The sequence below is a fragment of the Dromiciops gliroides genome, chromosome 4 (genome assembly GCF_019393635.1).
Source record: "Dromiciops gliroides isolate mDroGli1 chromosome 4, mDroGli1.pri, whole genome shotgun sequence".
NCBI lineage: Eukaryota > Metazoa > Chordata > Mammalia > Microbiotheria > Microbiotheriidae > Dromiciops > Dromiciops gliroides.
In genome coordinates, this window is record NC_057864.1 from 370,585,999 (window position 1) to 370,610,279 (window position 24,281).

Consider the following 24,281-nt stretch of genomic DNA (forward strand, 5'->3'; position numbering starts at 1 on the left):
TTCTTTAAAAAGTATATTTGATAGAGCACTGGCCCTGGAGTCAGGAGGACCTGAGTTCAAATTCTGCCTCAGACAACTTGACACTTACTAGCTATGTGACCCTGGGCAAGTCACTTAACCCTCATTGCCCCACAAAAAAAAGGGAAAAAAACTACAATTAGTTACTCTAGAGGTATAAAAACAATAACGTTTCCCATTATCTTCTAACTTAAGAAATTACTTTTGAATATTAACATTTACTATCTTTTTTTTTGTAGAAAGTGTTAATGAAGCTTAGAAAACCTAGAATTACAGCTACAATTTGGTCCTCAGGAAAAATTATTTGCACAGGAGCCACAAGGTAAGTAATATCCAGAATTTTTTTTCTAATGGAAAAGATAACTTTTGCCTACCTTTCTTTTTGTCTACACTTGTGATTTCATTAATGCAGGGAACTCCTTGGTGAGGAACCTCCCATTTAAAATGCATAATTGGCATTGCAACTTAGCCTGGGGCATTGAGCAGCTATATAATTTGCCCAAGTTCATATATCAGTATGTGTCTGGGCAGTATTTTAATGCCATTCTTTCAGACCCCAAGACTGGCACTCTGTCCACTAAACCATGCTGCTTTTCTTTCTATATATTGGAATATAAAATTTATTATAAAACATTGTCATGTAAGTCAATAGAAGCTTCTTTGGTTTACAATTAAGTTTCATTTATAACTCATTTTTTTCAAATTCTCTCTTCTTAAACCATAGTGAAGAAGAAGCTAAATTTGGTGCCAGGCGATTAGCCCGAAGTCTACAGAAACTTGGTTTTCAGGTAAAGTGCATAAAAACAAAGTGGTACATTTTGAACTAAAGATCAGTTAGTCAAGAAGCATTGTTCCAAGTACTCTCCCGAGTGCTGGAAATACAAAGAAAAAAATGAAACAGCACCTTCTGTCAAGTAACATGTAGAAGTAAGAACAAAATAGATATAAAACAAATGCAGTCATTTGTGGTGGGAAAGTGGGGACAGCACTAGCAGCTAGGTTAAGGATTGGGACAGTGAAAAGGGATAAAGAAGGTTTCATTGAGGGTAAAGATCATCTCATTTTTTGTTCATGTATCCTCGGCACATAGCAAGGTGCAAGGCATGTAATAGGCGTTTAATAAATACTTGTTGATTGAATAGCAAGAAGGCCAGCTTGACTAGACCACAGAATGTAATTGAAGTAAATAATCATCAGAAAAATTCCTAATTTAAATGTGGTTTTCTGTGCTTGGTAATAAGTGTTAGACTTCAGAATATGGCAGTATGCTGGATTATCCCCCAATATGGCAGATAAATAATAACTAACTGGCAGTGCTTTTTCTGCTTCTTACCATGCTCTCCTCTGGTACTTTAAAAATTTCGTTATTTCATAAATCTAGCCTAGAGAGGATAGACTCACTATGGTTGAATAGTAGGAGTCCTTTGTTTATTCCTTTTCTAGCCCCATTTTTACCAGCCATTTCCCTACCTCTCGCTGAGAAGGAAAACCACTGTATTCCTTGATGTGAGAACCATCAGCTAATGCTTTCTCAAGAGTAGAGATTTATTTTATCACTTACCTCTTTTTCTTTAGCTTCTATTACCAAATAGCAATGGAACCAGAAAATTGGCCTTTAAGAAGAAAAGTAAACCAGCCCTTGCTGTCTTTCCTGGTCCTACTTTCACTTAATACTGATAAATTATCTCACAAGTGACCTAGCAGGTAGAATTAGGATACATGAAGTGTCTTCTCCTCAGAGCTTTTGAAACTTAATATTGGTCACAATGATGAGTGTGTTATGTAAAAGAAATTTGTATACACCTAATATAGGTTCATTTAGTATACTGAAACAATTTCTGCTATTTAGCTTACAGGATTACTTACCTTGTTTAGCCCAAGCTGTCAGGGTAACTTGAAGAATATCCCAGCTGTGATTTCATTTATGTACCCTACTCATAGCTTTCATCCTAGTCCCTTGTTTTCCTAAGTTGGATGACTGTAATGTACTGATTGACCTCAGAAAGGGTAAGTGACTTATAGCTGGTTGGTCATCAGAAGAGCAGGGCTTGAGTCCAGATCCTCCATCTCCTGGCCCAGCACATTTCCCACAGAGCACACTGCTGTACTCATTCCTCACCATTAACTTCCTTGTTCATGTGCTTGACAAGTCAAGTAAAAAACCCCCAAAGTTCCAGAGATTCTTGAAAAAATGCCCTAGGATAGCCAGATGTCATTGGTTTTTTTTTTTTCAGAATAATTTACTCAATTCTGCTTTTCTCTTCCTAAAGGTAATATTTACAGATTTTAAAGTCGTTAATGTTTTGGCAGTGTGTAACATGCCCTTTGAAATCCGATTGCCAGAATTCACAAAGAACAATAGGCCTCATGCCAGGTAGGTCTTAGAAGAATGAAACCAGCTTTTAAAAATTTGAAATCACTTGGAAAGTTCTAAATTTCTGTTATATTAATTAGAGCATCTCTTTTTGACAGTTATGAACCCGAACTTCATCCTGCAGTATGTTATCGCATAAAAGCTCTGCGAGCTACATTACAGATTTTTTCAACAGGAAGTATCACAGTAACAGGTACTGTATAGCCTCTATTTAAATTGTGTGACAAGTGACTAAATGTGATCAGATTTGCATATTAATATAAAGTAACTGAAGTATATAAAAATTTTAATTAATATCCAGGGTGGTGATTTTATATTTAATTCTTTGAATTGTTAGAATGAGAATGAATGAGTATACAAAGGAACCTCAGATTTTGTGAAGTCGGTGGTAGAAGTGTGACTTGAGGAAACAATTCAGATGTAATTGGTAAACATTTATAATAACTTGTTATATCAGTTCTTATAAACTTTACCCAAGTCATTGTAGGCAAACAACCTATGATTTTAAAAATGATTTTTGTTTTGTTTTGTTTCGGTTTTGCGGGGCAATGAGGGTTAAGTGACTTACCCAGGGTCACACAGCTAGTAAGTGTCTGAGGCCGGATTTGAACTCAGGTCCTTCTGAATCCAGGGCCGGTGCTTTATCTGCTGCGCCACCTAGCTGCCCCTTTTTAAATGATTTTTGGGGTCGTAGTGGTTAGGGTTAGGTAGAGACACCCATACACCAAAGCCAAACTCAATAATGAGCAAAATGCTAATAAATAAGCTTGCCTTCAGTATTTCCTCCTCCATTAGTTTTTTTCTCCTTTATGTCACTGACCTATAGGTACATCTCCTGTATCTTACTCCTGCTCATTCTTGCTAAGAAAGATGAGTGGTACTGGCTAATTAGGGTTTAATCTTCTCCTCAGAACTTGCTAAGTCCATAGTTTGGATCCCTCCTCAGGGAGATGAACTTTACTTCTCCCCTCTTCTGGCTATTCCTACTTCCAGGGCTTGAACTTGACACCATTTTCCCCATGGTGTCACCAAGTAGACTGGCTTCCAGATAGACTTCCAATCAGTATTGTCTTTTACTTTACACTTTCATCTTGAGGTAAAAAATAGACTTCATGTTCTGCTTTATTTTTAGATCAAGTTTAGTTTTTCCTCTTTGTTAGAAAAGATGTGAGTTTGACTTGTAGCTGTACCACTTTTTGCCCTTAATACCTTGGGCAAGTCACTTAATCTCTCTGTACCTCAATTTTCTGATATATAGAAAGGGGATATATAATATTTGAATTATCCTACAACACTGGGTTATTATGAAGAAAATTAATTATAAGTGCACAGTGAACTACTATTTTTTAATATATTTCACATAATATATAGCTAAAGGGATATGTATGTATGTATGTATGTGTATGTGTGTGCTGAAACAGCCAACTGAAAACTGCTGGAGAGAATTTGCCTAAGTATGGAGAAAAAACTTCAGTCAGGGATTTAAAAAGACATTTTTAGAAAATCCACCTTTATTGAGTTAATTGACAATTGGTGAAAAAATTGAATTAATTTTTTAAAACTTCCAGTCCAAAAACAAGTGGTTTTTTAAACTAGTTTTTACTCAGTTCAGAGGTTTTTTTAAAATTAACTTTATGGTAGAATTCTGGTAAACATGGAAAGACAATGAATTAATGCAGAGTATGAAATAGAACCAAGAAAACAATATGTATAATTGCAAGAGTGTAAAGAGAAAGAACCACACAGTGCTTTGTCATTATAATGACCAACATTGGCCAAAGAGAAGAAAAAATGAGCTTCCCCTCCTTTTTTTGCAGAAGTGATGGTACTACAAGTGTGGAGCATTATATATATGTATGTGTATTTGTATATGTATATGTGTATAGGTATATGCGTTTCACCCCCAGTGCAGGGTTTGTTCACCTATTAAATTGTAAACAGGCCATTTTATCAGCTGGCTATTAAAATGACGTTTATCTCCAGAGAATCTATAAATTGTCAGGTGTAAGTGTATATGCATGTATCCTGCTGTTACACATGTGATTATCAGTTGTGCAGGGAACTTCTGCGGCACTCATAGGTCATTGAAGAGTTAACAAAAAATAATTTACTTAGCAAGGATGCTCAACAAGGATAGTCCAGCATGTTGCTCAGTTCCAAATGGAAATACCCCTGGTCAGTAGGATAGCAAGTGGTGACCAGTCTTTGGATGTCTGTCAAGTCTGAAGGGCCCTAACTCAATGTGGTTAAATCTTTTTAATTCCCTTAATTCCCTTAGGTGATCACTACATCAGTACAGTCAGAAGCTACAAAGAAACTGTCAAGTCACACATGGCTTGAGCCCTAGGCTCTGGACCAATCAAGTCCTGGGGTTGCCTTTTAGGAAAATGAACTTAACAATTGTTGAGGTGGAAACCCTGGTAGATCCTGGTCCTATCACACTTATAAAAGTAATAATTTGCTTTTTATCTGTCCACTAACCAAGAGTAAATGGAATTCTTTCTGTGGTTTCCAAGATTTATTAGCCTGCATGAACCTTTCTCATCAATAGTAAGATTACTAGAGGTCTAAAACTGAGAATCCAGTAACATTCTTGGTATGTTTTAGCTTTATTCTCTTATCTGTCTTATACCATGCCTATCATTTTGTAGTTACTGACTGGGAAACATTCATCTTAATTTACGTTTTGAAATAATTTAATTTGCTTTTAGTAGGTTGACTTTTCATGGCAATTTCCTTTTTTGTTTTAGGGCCAAATGTCAAGGCTGTTGCTACTGCTGTGGAACAGATTTACCCATATGTGTTTGAAAGTAGAAAAGAAATTTTATAATTCACCACTCAACTGGTTAGGTCCCCTAACTGAGCACCTTTTAAAACTGCTGCACATTGGACTCAAGGCAAAAAGAAAACTGGACCAATAGTAATTGAGGAAATAGACTCTTTGATTTGTTCATGGCCACAGTGTAAGCTCCAGTCCCTTTGGATTTTATTTTGAACAGTGCTGTAATGTAAAAAGTTTACAAGATGTGAAATTGCTGCTTTTACAAAAGGACGTTCTATTTATTTTCGCAGTAATTCTCATGTCATAAGCAGAGCTGTCACGGTGTGCACTACTTTTAAGACATATTTTGGTTGGGGTTTTTTTTGGGGGGGTTGTTTTTCAGTTTGAGCTAATGTGTTTTATTTGTGAATAGTCTTTTACATTTTTGTATGCTGAACATGGGCACCAAAGAAGCTGTAAAAGTTATCTTTTTTCAATTGATGAATGTGTGCACAAATAAAAGTTTGGAAAAGATCTCTCTTCATACCTATTCTATTATTTTTCTTCCCCATTTTCTATTTTAACTGAAATTGTATTACTCAGAATTCATTTTTTTAAACTATGCAATCTTAGTCTTTTGCTGAAGTGTTTTTTGGCTTCCATTTGAAGTGTATTTTGTATATATGCCACATGTGTACAGTATGTTCTTAATGCTGTGTTACCAAATGTCAGTTTTTCTTGCAAATTAGAAATTTTAAAAATGTATATAAACTATAGGGAATAAGTAGAACTTTATAGATTAAACATAATGTCTTACATTGCTAACTTAATATGAGTGTTAAATATCTTTTGAGAGTTTAAAGAATATTAGTTTAATAAAGAAACTTCTTACTCACAGATGGGGTATGAAAAAGCAGCTCTCTTGGGCTGCATCTCTTATTTACCTTTGTTACTCTGGAAGGACCTTCAGACAGCTGAAGGAAAGTGATGGAGGTTCTCAATTTAGGCCTGTGCTACAGGCTCCTGCCAGTCTTGGCAGTTTGATGAAGTTGTATGGTCATGACAGGAAGTGCCCCCAGGCTGTACCATGCCTGTACCATTATACTTAGAAGGAAGCTCACCTTGGGCTTGAAAGACATTTTGTGAGACATGCCCTCTCCGATTTTCTCTTATTTAATGGAGCTTCCAGTTAGTGGAAATGATATGAAATTACTTTGTAATCCTAATCCCTGAGCAATGGAACAGTAATTTTGCTGCAGGAATGCCCTATGACTTGAATTTAACCTAGCTAACAGTGTTTTTATCCTGAAAAATAAAACTGAGTTTCCACAAATCATTGGAAACAATAAGGAACACAATACTGCACCAAAATCTGAATGTATTAAAATGTTATGAAACATTTTGAATAAATTATTAAAAGATGTGAGCTCCATTAAGTAACTTTTCCTGTATATTATAGAATGCTAAATTAGGATAAATTGTACAATTTTGTACAAATGTTACATGTTCTATGTGCCCTCTTTTTCCCCTCGTCCTTATCATTCTCCATCCTGATTACCCTATAAGAAGTGAAAAGGCTGACTTCAAAATAAAATTCTTTCTTGTGGAGGTTTGTCTTGGGTAATAAGCCTGACTTTGAAATTATTCTGAATTTGTAGGTTATTTTAATGTTCTCATTAATAGTTTTTCTTCTATATTTAATTCGTTTTAAAGTTCAATAGTTTATCTAATGTAAAGAATCAAAATGGATGAACAAAAGTACAAATTCTGTATTATTAGTTTGAGCATTGGTTTTAATGAGCTTCCAGTTCTAAGCTGTTAATAAACAAGGGAGCAATAAGGAAAGAAGTGCATATGGAACAATTATATTTTTAGAAATTATTTTAAAACCAGGAAAAGAAAAAAAATATGACTAAACCCAAGGATTAGACTCAAATCTCTTAAGATTTTCAATGATGGTTAAACCAGCTTGATTAGTACTTTCTCAAATGGTACATTTGGTTTTTAAATTGGGGGGAGGGAAGGTGGTGCTGAAAGGATAGAGATTGTTTATATAGAGCTGAATCAGTATCATTAGGTAGTGTTAGATTACAACCCAATAGGGTAAGAGCAACAAATGGATATATGCTAAGAGAGAAATAGCTATAAAACATATGTCACACACACACACACACACACACAGTTATACTGGGGGAAGAGTAATAAAAATATATCCTCATCCACAATTCTCCCTATTCTTGGAAAACAGGAGTTCTGATGTGAGAATGGGTAAACATTTAATTGGAAATTAGAATTAATAGTTTTTTGATACTGGTATCACCAGCAATAACCAACAAGGTTTGCAAGCATCTGTTGATCATGAGTGCTCATAAGCTATAATGGAGTGGGTTATTTGAACCATTTCAGGGAATACCTGAGAAGCTTATTTAAAAAAATAAAATAAAAACTAAGCCTGACATTTACTTTCCATCCACAGTGTATCTTAATTTTAAAGCTTTGGTAGAACACCAAGGATTGCAATAAACTTATCTTTAAAGTGGTCATCCTTTAAAGCTAGAACCTGCATGTGAAATATGCTATGCTTCTAACACCTAGCATCTTTCTTATATCTCTTATTATCCATATTTCCCTTGTCGTTTCCAGGTAAATCTCAGTAATGTGCCTAGTAGCTTTTGTCTAGGTAGAATTATTTCTTACATTGTATCTTTTATTCAAAGCATGTCTCTGTTATTTGAGCTATTGTCGCTATCCTAGATTTGTATCTTCCCCAATTTGACGTAAAGGTATATGAGAGATTGAGGTTTGTTATCAAATCAAACTCCAAAATAAAGAAGTCCTTTTTTTTTTTAAAGGGTCACTGGTTTTTGTACACTCTTAAAAAAAAAAAAAGAACTTGTAGCTTGAATTTTTCGTCAAGTTGTATTGACTAAGGATTCAAAGTTCTGATATACATCCTCTATCTCTTAATTACAGTTTATATATTGGTATCATGAATTTTTGGTGGTTGTGGCTTTTTACTTCTCTCAAACTCTGCCATGTTTTCCATGCACCCTTGCCCAAGTCTTTAAATTGGAGAATATTTGGAAATACAGCACAGAAAGCAAATCCTGGATTGGATCCATTACAATTTAGATAGAAATATATATATGCCTTGTTCACTTATATTGGGTATAGTACAAGCAAAATAGGTGTGTTAGGTGATCTAATCTTTGAACATCCATAACTTGACACAATCTGCAGCAGCATGAAGGTTAACTACTATAATGGCCTATTGGTTATAGCCTGAGGTAGGAAATTCCTGAGAATTGTGAAGAAGTTGGAGATACCAGGCACTTCAGTTTTGAAAGCCTTGATATGAGAAAGTTTTGAAAGTTTATTTTATTTAAGGCAACAAAATAAAGATAACTGATTAATATCTGACTAACTTCTGGATTTGATGAATCTTTTCATAAGTTTTCAATGAGTTGCAACTAAATATGGTCCCATATTTCCAAATTCTCTTGGCATCGCACTTATAACAAGAAAAAATGTTTAAAAATTCATTATCGGGGGCAGCTAGGTGGCTCAGTGGATAAAGCACCAGCCCAGGATTCAGGAGGACCTGAGTTCAAATCTGGCCTCGGACACTTGACATTTACTAGCTATGTGACCCTGGGCAAGTCACTTAATCCTCATTGCCCTGCCAAAAATAAAAAATAAATTAATTATCATCTACTACAGAACTGATTCCTTATTTATGTAGGCATTGGGATCTGGAATATATTCACGTGGGTTCAAAAAGCCCACTTGTAGGATACTTAAAGTTTTAATATTACTACATGAATTTTAATAGCAACTATAAAAACCTTTGCTATGCTTATTAGATACAGGTCAGCAAATACAACCAGTTGAAAATGTAGCCATTAGCATTCCAACCCTTTCTAAACTAACAAAGAAAGATGAGCTGCACCCATAGAATTGACTGTCTTCTCTTACAAAAAAGAAAAAAAGATCCACTCCACAAGGCAGGTTCCTATAGTGGTAAAATCATATTTAGAAATCCATCCCTCATGCCTTGGGGGGAAAAAAAAATATATATATATATATATATATATTTGGGGTTGTAGAGTGGTTACATGATTGATTGCAGAAGGCCTTTTCTTTCTTAAATTGCTCAGTCAGGACAGTGAAAAGCAATAACCCAACCACACTTTCCCAGGCCAGTTCTCAACTGGTTGTTAGGGAATGGTAGGTAGTTTGATAATGTCTACTTCCTCTTTCCCTAGTTGGACCTTAAGATTCAGAACTGATTTTTAAAGCAACTTCTGACCAGATTAGGAAATACCTTAAAACTTTAGCTTCGGCCACCAAAATTAAAAAAAAAAAAGTATATTATTACAAAGACACTACTAAGTGTCCTTACACCAAATCAATATCATTAGTGTTTGCATGGCATCAGTTCTCCTGAAAGAGCTGCCTTGATTCCCTTTGACCGCACAACTTTTTGCACTCTAAGAACTGCTCTTGGTGTTTCGTCTTTTGAAGCTCCGTTGGCACTAACTTCTCTCTCTGATGACTCATAAGATAAATGTTGTGTTTCACGTAGTTCCTGAAAGAAAAAGAGTCACTAATGAAAACATCATTCTTGCTTTATACAGTGCTGTCTTTAAAAATATTGGACATATTTTAAAAGCTACCCTGGGGTTTATAAATTTCTAGAGGTACACCGAGGTCATGTTATGACATTGAAGCCTTTCTGTATAATACATTAGAACACAGGTTTTTGTTGGGTGTTCTCCAAGGCATATTTTGTGATCAAAAGAATTGCAAGGATATCATTCTATCACAGTTTTACCTGCAAATTTGAATTCCAAGTACAATGTTATAGTTAAGCTTGACATTGAGTCCTCAAAAAAAATTAATCACCTACAAATCCTACTATATCTCATTTTCACTATAATATATAAAAAGTTAATCCTAATTCTAAAAAGTTAATTCCAAAGGTGGGTGAAAAATGAGTCATTACAACCTCTTCCCCCACCCCCAGTCATTGAGATATTTACCATTTGTATCAATGTACGTAGGTGAAATATCACCAAAGATCAGTTTCTGTGAAATGGCTTTTTCCTTGGTTTTTCTTCCTCCCATTCTTTTTCTTTCCCCCTTTCTTTTATTTTCCTTCTTCATTTCTTTTTCCCCTCCTTTCTCCTCTTTCCCTCCATTTCTTTTTCCTCTTCTTCCTTTTTTCCTTCTTCCTAGCTTCCTCCCTCCCTCCTTCCTTCTTTTCTTCCTCCCTCCCTCCTTCCTTCCTTCCTTCCTTCCTTCCTTCCTTCCTTCCTTCCTTCCTTCCTTCCTTCCTTCCTTCCTTCCTTCCTTCCTTCCTTCCTTCCTTCCTTCCTTCCTTCCTTCCTTCCTTCCTTCCTTCCTTCCTTCCTTCCTTCCTTTCTCCTCTTACATTATGTGATCCTGGGCCAGTGCCCAAAGAACTTTCTAAGACTATAATTTGCAGAACCATTTCTGATTTGCATTACTTTGAGGGAACTCCCTCACTGGGAGTACCATACATTGATGAAATAACAGGTCTCAGCAATATAAAATAAAATTCTTGGCTTAAAGGAAAGAGCAAGTTCTACCACTGAAATGACTAAGATAGTGAGCTGTCTTATTTTGAATTCACTGCCAAAAGGACAGAATTTTGTTTTATTTTTTTAATGTTACAAATGAAACTATTGACTTTGTAGAATGTTCTTCCCTCAGTTTATTGAATACCAGGAACTATGAATGTTATAGAATAGTGATGTAAGGCCTTAATCCCAAATGTGAGAGAAAAATGTTAAGCAATAAAGGAAATAAAAGTATCTTAGACGTTGCATTCACTTTGACTTTGTCCTTAGAATATCTTATTGTAATTCCTGTACCAAGACGATTTCAGTAATTAATGTAAAGTTAGGGTTCTGGGCTGTTAGATCTTTACTCTGCAATGAAGAAATACCTTACCCCCTTCCTTGAGTTAATAGCACTCTCGATTTGGGAAGAAATAGTTGAATTTTGAGTCCCCTTGACATTTAAAAAATGTAATCATTGAAACTCCTGGACTTTGGCAGTTTGTCCAATCTGCAAGTTACCCAGCCCACGGTTGGGATGAACTTCAAAACACCAAGAGGAGCTGTTTAATGTTTACTTTTGTGTTCTTTGCAATAAACTTGGGAACCCCCCAGAAAAAAAATCATTCCTAAATGTCTTGGTTGTAAAATTGGCAACATACCTGAAGTTCATAGAAGAGTAAGACAGTGCTTAAGAGGATATGTTTCAGAGTTGAGAAGAGATTACAAAGAACAACGTTAAGCAGTGCAGTTTTGTAGAGAATTATGTTTGAGTGTTGCAGGGACAACTCCACATAGGGACAACTGATGCTCAGCAGAACTGTCTTACATTCTAATGAAGTTGTTTAGAACACAGTTTTCAAAGATATTTTAAAATGCAGCTGAAGAGATTGTTAAAAAATTGGGAAGGTGAGAAGGCAGAGAAGAAGTCATACCACCCTTGAGGATGATAGAGCTTTTTAGAGCTAGAGGAGACCTCACGGATCTAATCCAGCCTTCCCATTCTACTGAAGTAAAGCATTTTTCAAGTGCTACTACAGCTTTAAAAAAAATAGTGCCTCTCTCCATTTAAATGAATGTTACCTCTTGACCAACCAACAAAATGTCAGTATTGAAATTTTTTTTGCAAAAGACAACAAAATTCCATACGGAAATTAAAATGACAATGAGAACAAGCCAAAGAGAGGGGCGTGGAGTGAGTAATGAAAAAGGATGTGTGGTGCTACAGTTCTTATGTGGTCCTTGAAGCCATTCTTTATGAAAGTACTTAATCCAATTAAATGGTATATAGATGAGCCATGTAACTATCTTATTCCACTGTGGGGGGAAAAAAGGAAATCAAATATATTAGAAATCTGATATTCTCCCTTAGGAAATTTAGCTGGGCTGATGTGATCAGGCAGAAATCTGTGTTTTCTTACCCTCGTCCAGACTGAGGTGCAAGTTTTTCAGTAGTTGGTCAGAAATATACAGAGGGAAGAGCTCTTAAATTTAGCTGTAAAATGAATTGCTTTCAACTAAAATTACAATTACTAATTGATCCAAGTCTTGCTAGCATTACTCCTATAACAGAAGGTAACAGAGTGGTAACACTGGGCAAGTGATTAAATCCTATCAGTCTACTAGTTTGTGTAGACTAGGCGAAATACTTTTTTGGCTAAAAATCTCACTGGAATAGATTGTGACAACCTATTATCAGTTTAGGCTACAGCACCTACTAAGAAACTGGCATTCCAGGGAGTCCTTGAAAACAAGCTAATAGTTCAAATGGGAGACATTACTCAGACGAAAACTACCAGTTTTCACAAGAAATAAGAAAAATCCACCCACATGGGTGTGAAGCTGAAGGACAGAGTAATTGGAAATGGCATTTGTATACTCATTAATTTAAATGTCATTCACTATATTCATCTATCAAGGAGCCACATTTCTTCCCTCAATCCTCTGTATAAAGAGAAATAACTGTCTTGCTATATACTTGCCATCTTACATTAATAAGAGAAAAAACTTTCCAGATGAAGCCATCAGTTGTTTTTTTACATATGTCACAAATATGTAACCCTTGTAACGATTGGAATAACGCCACCTGCTGGATACTAACTGTAGAAGAGTTCTGCCCATGAAGCGAAGGTCTTTGAGGGCAAGACCAGGAGTCTTGTCTTTGGTATCAGGAAGTGACGCGGACTAGTGGGAGGAGGAAGGAAGAGACTGGCGCGGAGTCTAGGCTCTCTTTCCTGAGGATGCTGGCGGAGAAGGGAGCTAGAAATGTGCTCTCCCTTTAATAGATAGGAATCTAGGCCTTTCTCTCTCTCTTTACCAAATTCTTATTCTCCTTAATAAATGCTTAAAAGTCTAACTCTTGCTAAAGCTTATAATTTATTGGCGACCACTCATTAGATATTTTAGACAGTTTAGCTAGAATTTTAGCCCTTAACAGATGGCTGACCACGAAGAGGAAAGCTGAACCTCACTTCTGATCTTTCGGTTGGGTAAGAAATTTCCCCTACCCTAACCCTTTAAATCTTGAGTACTGCTGAATTGCCTGGTGTTTTCCCTTTAAATTTTTTCAAATGGACCTTTCAAACTCCCTAATTACCCTATTTTTGAGTTTAGTCTGTTTAACCAGACAAATGGGAGATAAGATCATGTTAATGCTTTGTTTTTGTGGATTTTCTATTTTTCTTTTTATTTTTGTTAAAAGAGCCAGCAACTTACTCACACAAGGAAATATCTCTCCCTCTCCCAACCATGCTTTTTCAGAGAAACCTGAAGAGATTCCTGCAGTTTTTCCCAGTTCTAACACTAATTGTTGCTCTAATTTTGCATTCCCGGAGGCAATGACCCACCCTCTAGAAGCTTTTAATCCCGTAGTGCCTGGAGGCAAAGTGGGGGAAGAGGAATCCAGGCCTGAGTTCAAAATCAAGTCTGATTCAAATTGCTCTGGTCCCTCCCCTCCTCTCCAAACCCCACCCTCTACTCCTCCCATGGCCAAGCCCATTGCTTCCCTGGCCAGGGAAGTCCAAAGATCTAATGCGCATGCTCAACTTTCTCTAACTGCATTTGCAGCTTCAGGCTCACCCCTTCCCCAGCCTGGCTGTGCTTCTGAGACAACCTTAGAAAACCCTTTAAATTCCAGATATGCTCGTTTTGTTCATAATTTTGCTAACCTGCTTTTGTCTTTAATTAGTAATCTTATAAAGCATTTGTATGGTGAAAAGACTGACAGACAATATAGAGGGGTTAAAGAAGAAAAACTTAAGCTGAATAAGAATGACAATCAACATAGTTCAAGACTCTGCCTCTTTTGCCATGGAAGGGTATATATTTTACAGAAATGTAGAAGTAAGCAGCAAGGTATTGATATGAGTATTGGGGATTTTAGATATCGGAATCAAAGGTGTTCTGAATTCACTCAGAGTATTAATATCAGTTCAGAGGTTACATAGGATTTCTATGCTATTACATATACATTTTGAAATTAATGGTATGGGTTTATTTTCATAGAGATTTTCATGCTTTTGAAAGCTTTTTATAGTCATGTGATCAAGTTTATATTTTATAATACTCTTATTAATATTAAGTTCACATTCATTTAGACTTCCTTAGTTTGAATTTCATTGTCTTTTATTGTTCCATGTGTATTTTCTTCTATTCATTTGTCTATCTAATTTTGAAACATTGCAAGATGGTTTTGATTTTATTATACAATGTTAATTCTAGGAGTATTGTGCTCCCATATTCTGAGTTGTTTGTTTTTGTTATTTTTTCTCAACTGATTATTTGATCAAACTCTTTAAAGCATTTCCCTGGCAAATTGGTTGCCATGGCAAGTGTAAATTGATTCTAGAAGTATTATTTTTGATAAGCATATTCCCAAAAAAAAAAAAAGAGGGGAACATTTGTAAAAGTTTTCTATTTTCAAAAAAAAAAAAAAGTTCTTTGAGATTCTGTTGTGCTTTAACTTGTATTTAAGTATGTTCTGATTTTTCACAAAAGTAATTGTATACTAAGTAAAAAAAAGGGTATTATTTGAAATTGTTGCATAATTATATATTATATTTTGAGTCAAGATGTATTCACATTTTTTGCAATCATTTATTATCCTCAATTTTAAATCCATATGAGACTTGGATTATGGGAACTTATCATTTAAGACATTAATTGCCTTTATTCTGAGTTATCAGATGCCAGTTGGCCAAGATGCCATCCAATCACAAGAGGAATACATGCAAGAGCAGACACTGAACTGTCACATGAGGGGAGACATGCATGAAGTCAAGGTATGGCTGAGGGAACGGCTTTTGACAAATGTTGAGGTTGGATTCTCTTGGTTTAATATTTTATTCTCTTTTCCCCCACAATATTGTACAGATGGCTGGAAGTATTCATCCCACCCATCTCACTTCTACACCTGGCTTCTATGCTCCCTCCTATATGCCTGATGCCATGGACATCTCAATCCCATGCATCTGATTAAGTCTGACTCAGTTTCTTCCAATATGTTCGGTGGCATGGACATATATTCCATCCACCTATTTTAAGCCTGGCATACTCTATGGGCAGTACATATTGCTCAAGTGTGGGAATGCTCATATCCCATCATTTCTCTGTTCTTTTATGGTAACCCCCATAATTATCTCAGGTGTCATGATAAATAACAGTGTTGAATTTGGCCTTGACACCTGTTACCAATTATATTAGATTTTCTAATTTCTCATAATGGCATGAGGATAATTAGGCAGATGATGCAAAAAGTGATGAAACAAAGATAAAAATTATTTTTAAAAATTAATATCGCAGCAATTGTCTTCTCAATTACCCTCCATAAGGGGGGACTATAGTAAGATTATAATTTTAAAGAATGTTTCCATTTTTGTTTTATTATATGTTTCATGTGTAACAACTAAGATTCTGTATTCCCTTAGACATGTTTTTGAGAACTTTCATTGTTTGATTTGATTATTGACAAAGCTGTTTTAAAGTTGTGTTAAGCTCAATTTTGTAGGAAATTTTCCTGGCTGATTACCAGCATCCACACATCAACCCCTGAAAAGACTTCGATTCTATGACTACACCTAGAAGACATCTGAGAAAAGACTTTCAGAGACTTTAAATGAACAGTTTTGATTTGTTGTTTTTGTTGTTTTTTTTCTCTTTCTGTTATAATATACACCATCTGTAATATGTATTCTCTGCAGAGGCCCTCCCTTTGCAAGACTAATGTCAAAGCGTCAGTTCATGAGGACAAAAAAAAATCACCCCTCTGGACAAAACTTTCCTCTCTTCCTTTTCTATATTGTTGTTCACATATTATTAGTTATCAATAGTTATTATATTCTTTTTACTGTTCCGTCAAGGAAACATTTTGTTTCTTGAGGAACAACAGGGGGGACTGTAACGATTGGAATAACGCCACCTGCTGGATACTAACTGTAGAAGAGTTCTGCCCATGAAGTGAAGGTCTTTGAGGGCAAGACCAGGAGTCTTGTCTTTGGTATCAGGAAGTGACGCGGACTAGTGGGAGGAGGAAGGAAGAGACTGGCGCGGAGTCTCGGCTCTCTTTCCTGAGGACGCTGGCGGAGAAGGGAGCTAGAAATGTGCTCTCCCTTTAATAGATAGGAATCTAGGCCTTTCTCTCTCTCTTTACCAAATTCTTATTCTCCTTAATAAATGCTTAAAAGTCTAACTCTTGCTAAAGCTTATAATTTATTGGCGACCACTCATTAGATATTTTAGACAGTTTAGCTAGAATTTTAGCCCTTAACACCCTTTATATTGTACATTTAAAATAAGGATTTTTCTTACCTCCTTGCCTTTTCCTTTACTAATTATTTCTTCTATCTTAATTCTCCCTCACAAGTCTTCGAGTATTAAATACTAATATAAAGACAGTTCCATTTAAAGTCTCACATTGCTTTTGACCTTAGTCCTTCCTGTTGCCATTTCCCTTAATTTGATTGTTTTAAAATTTTTTCTTGGATGAGGGATTGGGAAGAAAAAGCTTAAAAGCAAACAAACTTCTCTCCCTTTAAAATTCTGATTTTCTTTAATTTGGACAGACTTCTCCTACCTTCACCACCACTACCCTGATTTGGTAGAGTTGTGAATTGATTTTTTAATAGGCACCTGTTTGTTCCCAAGGATTGTTTTATTCTGTTTGTCCACTAGGTGGGAGGGTTGTACTTAGGTTTTCTTTTTCCCCTGAGCTAGAAATCAGATCTTGACAAATACTTCTGCCGATTTCATAATCCCTTTCCCAACCAGATTTCCTTTTTGAGTTTTTAGAAGTATGGAAGTCAAGGGAATGGACAAAGGGCTTTTTGTCAATTGGTTCCCAAAGTTCTGTGTCCATTATCTGTTCCCCTCTTTTGTTTATTATTATTTATTATTGAACCACATTTGGTGAAGCTTTTCTGACTATAGAACGCCCCTGTGTGCTTCTTTAGCCCAAAGGTTCTGGGAAGTATCCCAAAGGCACTAAAACACTCTTGGGTGTGTATGACTACATTATCAAGTATTCTGAGGCCTCATTCACCTTTTAAATCTTAACTTAGTAGTCTTAGAAATACATACATTTATTATTATATTAATTGCAGCAGGAACCAGTATCTCGTGTTATCATACCTAATTTATTTATATCATGGACAAACCTAAATCATGCCTACACTCAGAAAAAACCTTCATTAGGTTAACATTATTAATCTCTAAATTGTTGTTGTTTTAGTTAATTATTAGTCTTGTCCAACTCTTCATGGCTTTATTTGGGGTTTTCTTGGCAAAGATACTGGAATGGTTTGCCATTTCCTTCTCCAGGTTATTTTACAGATGGAGAAACCGAATCAAACAGTGTTAAGTGACTTGCCCAGGGTCACACAAATAGTGTCAGACTAGATTTAAACTCAAGTCCTGATGACTTCAGGCCTGATGCTCTATCTACTGTGCCACCTAGTGGCCCCATTCTATAAATGGATGCTAGCATATCCCTTGAAAAAAAAAAGATCTGTTATTATATATAAGTATTTTCATATGCTTAGTTCATCGGTGAACCCTTTTGCAGGTTTACAGACTAAAATATTGAAACTAGTGTGTGTTCGATTATTACCCATTCTGTACCCAGCACTAACATGAGCATTCTTGGACAAACAAGTAGAATACATCCCTTGCCCTAAAGAGTCAATGAAACTAATTTACACAACACAAGTCAGTACATGACTATTAGTTTGTAAAGTATGGAATGTAAGTTCTTATAGAAACATTGGCATAGGGATTAGATCTATGATTTTGTGGGTATGGGGCACCTCTAGCTAAAGAAACTCTCCACCAATGTGGGTCAGCATCTTCCCTGCAATTTATCATCTTAGAGAGTTGCCTAGAGCAATAAGGGGTTAAATGACTCACCCAGGGTCATAGAGCCACTGTGTTTCACAATTGGAACTTTAACCCAGACCTACCAAATTTGAAGGCTAGCACTCTATCCACCATGTCCCTTTGAGCAAGGAAAGCTTGTGGTGCAAGGCTACTTAGGAAAGGCTTCATGGAAGAGAAGCATCTTGAACTGGGCAAGACAGGATTGAATTGTTCAAAGGGCAAAGGCTAGGTTCATAGGGACCCCCTCAAAAAAGGTTATCAAGGAGAAACTCAATACCGACTTAGGTACATGGTGAGGATTCCTTTCAAGTATCCATTGAAAAAGAGCTATTGAGGTTCTGACTCTAGAAATTATCTAATTCTGGAGGGCACAGTGCCAGTAGAAGCCAAGGAAGCAGAAAATTTCAAGAAAGCGAGTATCATCAACACAGAAAATAAAGCATAAAGGTTGAAAGTATAAGATGTGGAGAAAAATACTCAGGTTTGGCTAGGAGGAAATCATTGGTAGCCTTTTTCTCACTTTTCTTTTCTTTTCTTTTCTTTTTTTTTTTTTTGCGGGGCAGTGGGGGTTAAGTGACTTGCCCAGGGTCACACAGCTAGTGTCAAGTGTCTGAGGCCGGATTTGAACTCAGGTACTCCTGAATCCAGGGCCGGTGCTTTATCCACTGCACCACCTAGCTGTCCCCTTTTTCTCACTTTTGAAAAAGGACCATATTGAAATTTCAGAAGATGGGCCAGTGATTAAGTTAAAGGAGATATGTTTATTCAACTCATTCCTGGAAGGTTTTCAAGTTTTTGAAACTTTTAATGGAAATTTAATGAGATTATATTTTGTGTGACTTGTTGGGGTTGGAATTGGGAGAAAAAATGTCAAAAAGAAAAAAAGAAATGAAAGGAAGGGAGGAAGGAAGGGAGGGAGAGAGGGAGGGAGGAAGAAGGGAGGAAGGAAGGAAGGGAGAAAGAGAGAGAGACAGAGACAGAGAGACAGAGAAACAAACAAACAAACAAAGACTGACTCTTCAACATCCACAGTCTGTTCCACCTATGGGATTAGCTATTTGGTCCCGTCGGAACTGAACTAACTCCTTTCAGAAACATCACTATAATTGTAGTCCATAACAGTGGCTACATGATATTGCATTGATACCATTTTGCTTTTTTAAAAAAGGAACCTTAAAAAGCATAAATCTGCATGTTTCTTCCCATTTTATTTGCTCAAGAAAATATATTCTTACTTTTTTTTTAATTTAAAGAACTAAGGAAGTCTCTGGAGAAATCATAAGATTTTGCGGGGAGGGGCAACGGGGGGGTTAAGTGACTTGCCCAGGGTCATACAGCTAGTAAGTATCAAGTGTCTGAAGCCGGATTTGAACTTAGGTCCTCCTGAATCCAGGGCTGGTGCTTTATCCAGTGCGCCACCTAGCCGCCCCCAAATCATAAGATTTTTAAATCCCCTTTCACTCAGCCATTTAATTTTACAATCTTAGCACTGGAAAGGATCATCTAGTATAAATGACCTCTAAAGACATCATCTAGTATAAACCTACCTGAAGCATGAAAACCCATGACAACATTCCTAACAAGTGGCCATTCCACTTCAATTTGAAGATCTTCAGTGATAGTGGTCATTTAGTCATTCTGTAAGCATTGATGAAGTATCAACCATGTACAAAGAACTATGCTTTGCTTATGCTTGTCACTTAGTCTCCTATTTAACAGATGGGACTCTGCTAATGAAAAAGAATCTATGGACTCTGCTAATGAAAAAGAGAAAGGTTTTTTTCCCATGCTCTTTCTAAGTTAGGATATACTACTTCTAAGTTTGAAATGTATTTAAACCAATCTACTAAAGCTTCTGTTTATTCTGACTCTGTAAACTAATACCAGTTTTAGCTGGGATATTTTTGTACATGTTAAAAAGAAATCTAGGGAAGGGGCAGCTAGGTGGCGCAGTGGATAAAGCATTGGCCCTGAATTCAGGAGGACCTGAGTTCAAATCTGGCTTCAGACACTTGACACTTACTAGCTGTGTGACCCTGGACAAGTCACTTAACCCCCATTGCCCTGCAAAGAAAAGAAAGAAATCTAGGGGCATCTAGGTGGCACAGTGGATAAAGTACCAGCCCCGGATACAGGAGGGCCTGAGTTCAAATTCAGCCTCAGATGCTTGACACTAGCTGTGTGACCCTGTCCAAGTCACTTAACCCTCATTGTCCCTCAAAAAATATATATATATATGTATGTATGTATGTATGTATGTATGTATGTATGTATGTATGTATGTGTTTTAAAGAAAGAAAAATACTAGGCATTTCTGTTCAGGTTGTTTTGTTTTGTTTTTCTCCAAAATTTTGGTTGTGATATAGATTAGCAGTGGAGGTACCAAATACTCACAGTAGTTTCAATGTGAGAAGGAGGCACTATATATGGTAGTGTTAGTCCCACCAGAAACAGGAAGAAAACCTCATAGGAAATGGAGAAATTAAGAGAAGAGAACTTGAATGTTTTCTTCTGAAAACTTAGAAAGTTGACTCTACACAAGACTATTTAGTCTCATTCCTTAAGTGAGTCATACTAATTTAACAAATCTTTGAAAGACTAAACAGATAGCAGTAAACACCATCATTCTCTAGATGATCTCAGTCCAAAGAGACTAACCTAAATTAATTGCTAGTTATTATTCAATTGTAGGACAAAGCTAACTGTATGCCAGTCACATGTTGGTAGAGAGAAAGTGTCAATCATTAATACTTACGATTTTGCCAGTTCCTTTGATATTTGCTCCAAGGAGCATCCCTTTGTTTCCGGGATAAACAAAATAACAAAAAGCAATGCTGCCAGACTCATTATTGTGTAAATAAAGCACACCCATGGCAGACCAATAAGTTCTACAAGAAACACAAAAAAGTTGATTAGTCTTTGTGTTATACTAGCCACTTCATAAATAATACACAATTCTGATCTTAACCATACTAATGATAATGAGGGAAATAGGAATCATGGATTCTAAAACTGGTCACTATTCAAAGGTTGCATTTTCATTAACTACCCACCATAACAACTTTCCCTGGGGAAGGAATTAGTAACTTGGTTGCTATTGCAATTCAGACTCAATGCCATCATTTTATATTACATTTTAATGATGTGTTTTTCCTATTTTTTTTTTGGAAGAGGCTCATACTTCTTTATCCAAAAAAAATCAATTCATAGCAACTAATATGTCATTTAAAACTGCTAATAACATATATTCATAACAGTTGTTTTTCTAAGTTCAGGAAGAGAAGGCACATGGCTCATAATGAAAAGATATCAAGTTACAACAATATATTAGCAAGGACTAGGGTCCTCATATTTATTGTTCATTTCTTTGTCTATTCATTTACTACCCAGCCTGATTTTTCTTCCAGTCATTTCCAATAAAATCCACTGACCACAGAATTCTTTAAATTTGGAAGGGAATCTCAACAGCCATGTAAGCCAACCCATGCTCAAAGAAGAACCCCAATTATAACACACACTGGATAAATGATTACCCAGCTTTGCTTGAATACCTTCAATGAGAGGGAGCCCAAAGCAACCCATTGATGGGAATGGAGCTGCAAGAACTGGTCAGGGTACGGTCCACAAAATAAAAGTGTGTGTATAACTTGCTCTTATTCCTTCGGCCTTTTAACTCATTCCAATTATTTCATTAATTTTAATCCTTATTCTCTTTTTAAATCTCCTCAGTGTGGTTCTCTAACCTTCTATTCCCACCCACCTGTCATCTTCTCTTGTACATTTTTTTTTTTGCCTGAAATAATAAAACCCTAGAATTTTATAGCTGAAAAGGACCATAAAGGTTATCCAGTCCATCTTCCTACCATTCAAAAATCTCTTCTATATTATCTAGTCTCTGAATGAATATTTCTTGTCATGGGGTACTTGTTAAGACAATCCATTTCATTTATAGCTATAATTTTTTTGTTTGTTTTTTGCAGGGCAATGAAGGTTAAGTGACTTGCCCAGGGTCACACAGCTAGTTAAGTATCAAGTATCTGAGGCTGGATTTGAACTCAGGTCCTCCTGAATCCAGGGCTGGTGCTTTATCCACTGTGCCACCTGACTGCCCCCTATAGCTATAATTTTTATAAAGACCCCTCTTATTTTTAACCAAAACCCACCTCATTGCAATTTCTACCCATTGATAACCCTTGGATATAAGTACACAATAAATCAAATCCCTTTTCACATAATAAGCCATCAGATATTTTAAGAGAGTTATTATGCCCTTTCCCATATTTCACCTCAACCCCTGCCAATGCTTCTTGAACCCCGCCTCTGCCCCCACCCCACAGGTTAAGTATTCTCCATCCCTTCAATTGATCATATTAGGACATGCTTATGAGACTCTTTAGGATGCAGCTAGATGATGCAGTAGATATAGTGCCAGGCCTGCAGTCAGGAAGACTGATCTTCCTGAGTTCAAATCTGATCTCAGTCACTTACTAGCTGTGTGACCCTGGGCAAGTCACTTAACTGGGTTTGCCTCAGTTTCTTCATCTGTAAAATAAGCTGGAGAAGGAAACGGCAAACCACTGTAGTATCTTTTCCATGGAAACCCCAAATGGGCTCACAAAGATTTGGACATGACTGAAAACAAACTCAACAACAAAATTAAACTCTTTATTAAGATCTTCTGTATGGAACCTGGTTTGTCAATGTCTCTTTTACAACCTCTTAAAATGGGGCATCCCAAATTTAGCATTATAACGAAGATGTGTTCTAACCAGCGTACAGTATAGTGGGACTATTATCACCCTTATTTTGGCATCTGTACTGGTACTAAGATAGCTCCATACCACACTAGCTTTTTGGCAGCCAGGTCACATTGGTGGCTTTTATTGAGTTTATAGTCAACTTATAAGCCTTTTATTTTTGTCACATGAACCATTGTTAAGCCAGGTCTCCCTGATTCTGCCTTTGATTTTCAGAACCCAAGTGCAATACTTCATATTTATCCTTGGTACATATTATCTTTTTAGCTTCAGCCCACTTAACATTGTGTCAAGGTCACTGGATATTCTGTTAGCCAGCATATTAGCACTCCCTTTCTCTTCTTCCCATTGTTCTATTGTCTTCCCCTTTTTCCCATTCTATCCTCTCTTTTCCTCTTTTCCATTCCACAAACAGCTGACAGGTGTGAGAATGGCCAGTCATGGGAGTACACATGGGAGTAGCTGGTCAGAGGGTATGACTAGTTACTTATCTTGTTATCCCACCTTCTGACTTGAGAAATGGCCTCTGAGTACAAAGACTTAATCAGGTCAGAGCAACCACAATGGCCTGTCGATCACATGTAGAGTAGGACTCACCTTGAACATGAATTATAAAGCACTTTGACCTTCAGAGGAACACTATGAACTCCTCAGCATGTTTTTAAGTGCACAGAATAAAATACTTAGGACCGCAAAAGAAACCAATTATCTTGAAATAAAAATGCATTTTTCCCAGCCAAGTTCATGGGCCTCCTAAAATCTATCCACAGACCCCTTTGGGGTAGACACCCGGTTAAGAATTCATGTCTTGGGGCAGCTAGGTGGTGCAGTGGATAGAGCACCGGCCCTGGAGTCAGGAGGACCTGAGTTCAAATCTGGCCTCAGACACTTAACACTTACTAGCTGTGTGACCCTGGGCAAGTCACTTAACCCCAATTGCCTCACTAAAAAATTTAAAAAAAAAAAAAAGAATTCATGTCTTAGAAAGACTAGGGGCTTTCCCTCCTTGTTCATCTGTTTGTTTTGAATCGAGACCAGGAACTATGGCTGATCCAGAGGAAACCAAATTTCAACATTGTAGCTGAATGGTGCTAGCCTTGAAAAAAGAAGTTGGAGTCAGGAGAACAAGGCCTTGTGCTGCCACTAATTCAGGGTCCCTTTCTTCTCCTTTGAAAAATTAGACAGTTGGATGAGGTCCCTTCCCGCTTTAACCATCCAGGAGTCTGTGAGATTTCACCTCAGTTTGACCCCAGGCCAGCTCTGTTCCAATTTTTTTTATTTTTGGCAGGGCAATGAGGGTTAAGTGACTTGCCCAGGGTCACACAGCTAGTAAGTGTCAAAGTGTCTGAGGCCAGATTTGAACTCAGGTCCTCCTGAATCTAGAGTCAGTGCTTTATCCACTGCACCACCTACCTGCCCCT

The 24,281-nt window shown here is 36.7% G+C and overlaps 2 protein-coding genes across 4 annotated transcripts in view; one reads left to right on the top strand and one right to left on the bottom strand.

The window, feature by feature from the left end:
* TBPL1 (TATA-box binding protein like 1) overlaps positions 1 to 7,609 on the top strand; it is a 32,686-nt gene extending 25,077 nt beyond the window's left edge. For both annotated transcript variants that reach the window (XM_044002878.1, XM_044002877.1), the window contains exons 3-7: positions 258 to 340; positions 743 to 806; positions 2,289 to 2,392; positions 2,491 to 2,585; positions 5,143 to 7,609. In XM_044002878.1, the coding sequence (XP_043858813.1) occupies positions 258 to 340; positions 743 to 806; positions 2,289 to 2,392; positions 2,491 to 2,585; positions 5,143 to 5,222 (426 nt within the window). In that variant the 3' untranslated portion in view covers positions 5,223 to 7,609. The remainder of the gene's footprint in view (positions 1 to 257; positions 341 to 742; positions 807 to 2,288; positions 2,393 to 2,490; positions 2,586 to 5,142) is intronic.
* The window catches only part of SLC2A12 (solute carrier family 2 member 12), a 72,099-nt gene continuing 54,408 nt past the window's right edge, over positions 6,591 to 24,281 (bottom strand). For both annotated transcript variants that reach the window (XM_044002874.1, XM_044002873.1), the window contains 2 exons: positions 20,859 to 20,991; positions 6,591 to 9,741 (listed from right to left, as the gene is read on the bottom strand). In XM_044002874.1, the coding sequence (XP_043858809.1) occupies positions 9,588 to 9,741; positions 20,859 to 20,991 (287 nt within the window). In that variant the 3' untranslated portion in view covers positions 6,591 to 9,587. The remainder of the gene's footprint in view (positions 9,742 to 20,858; positions 20,992 to 24,281) is intronic.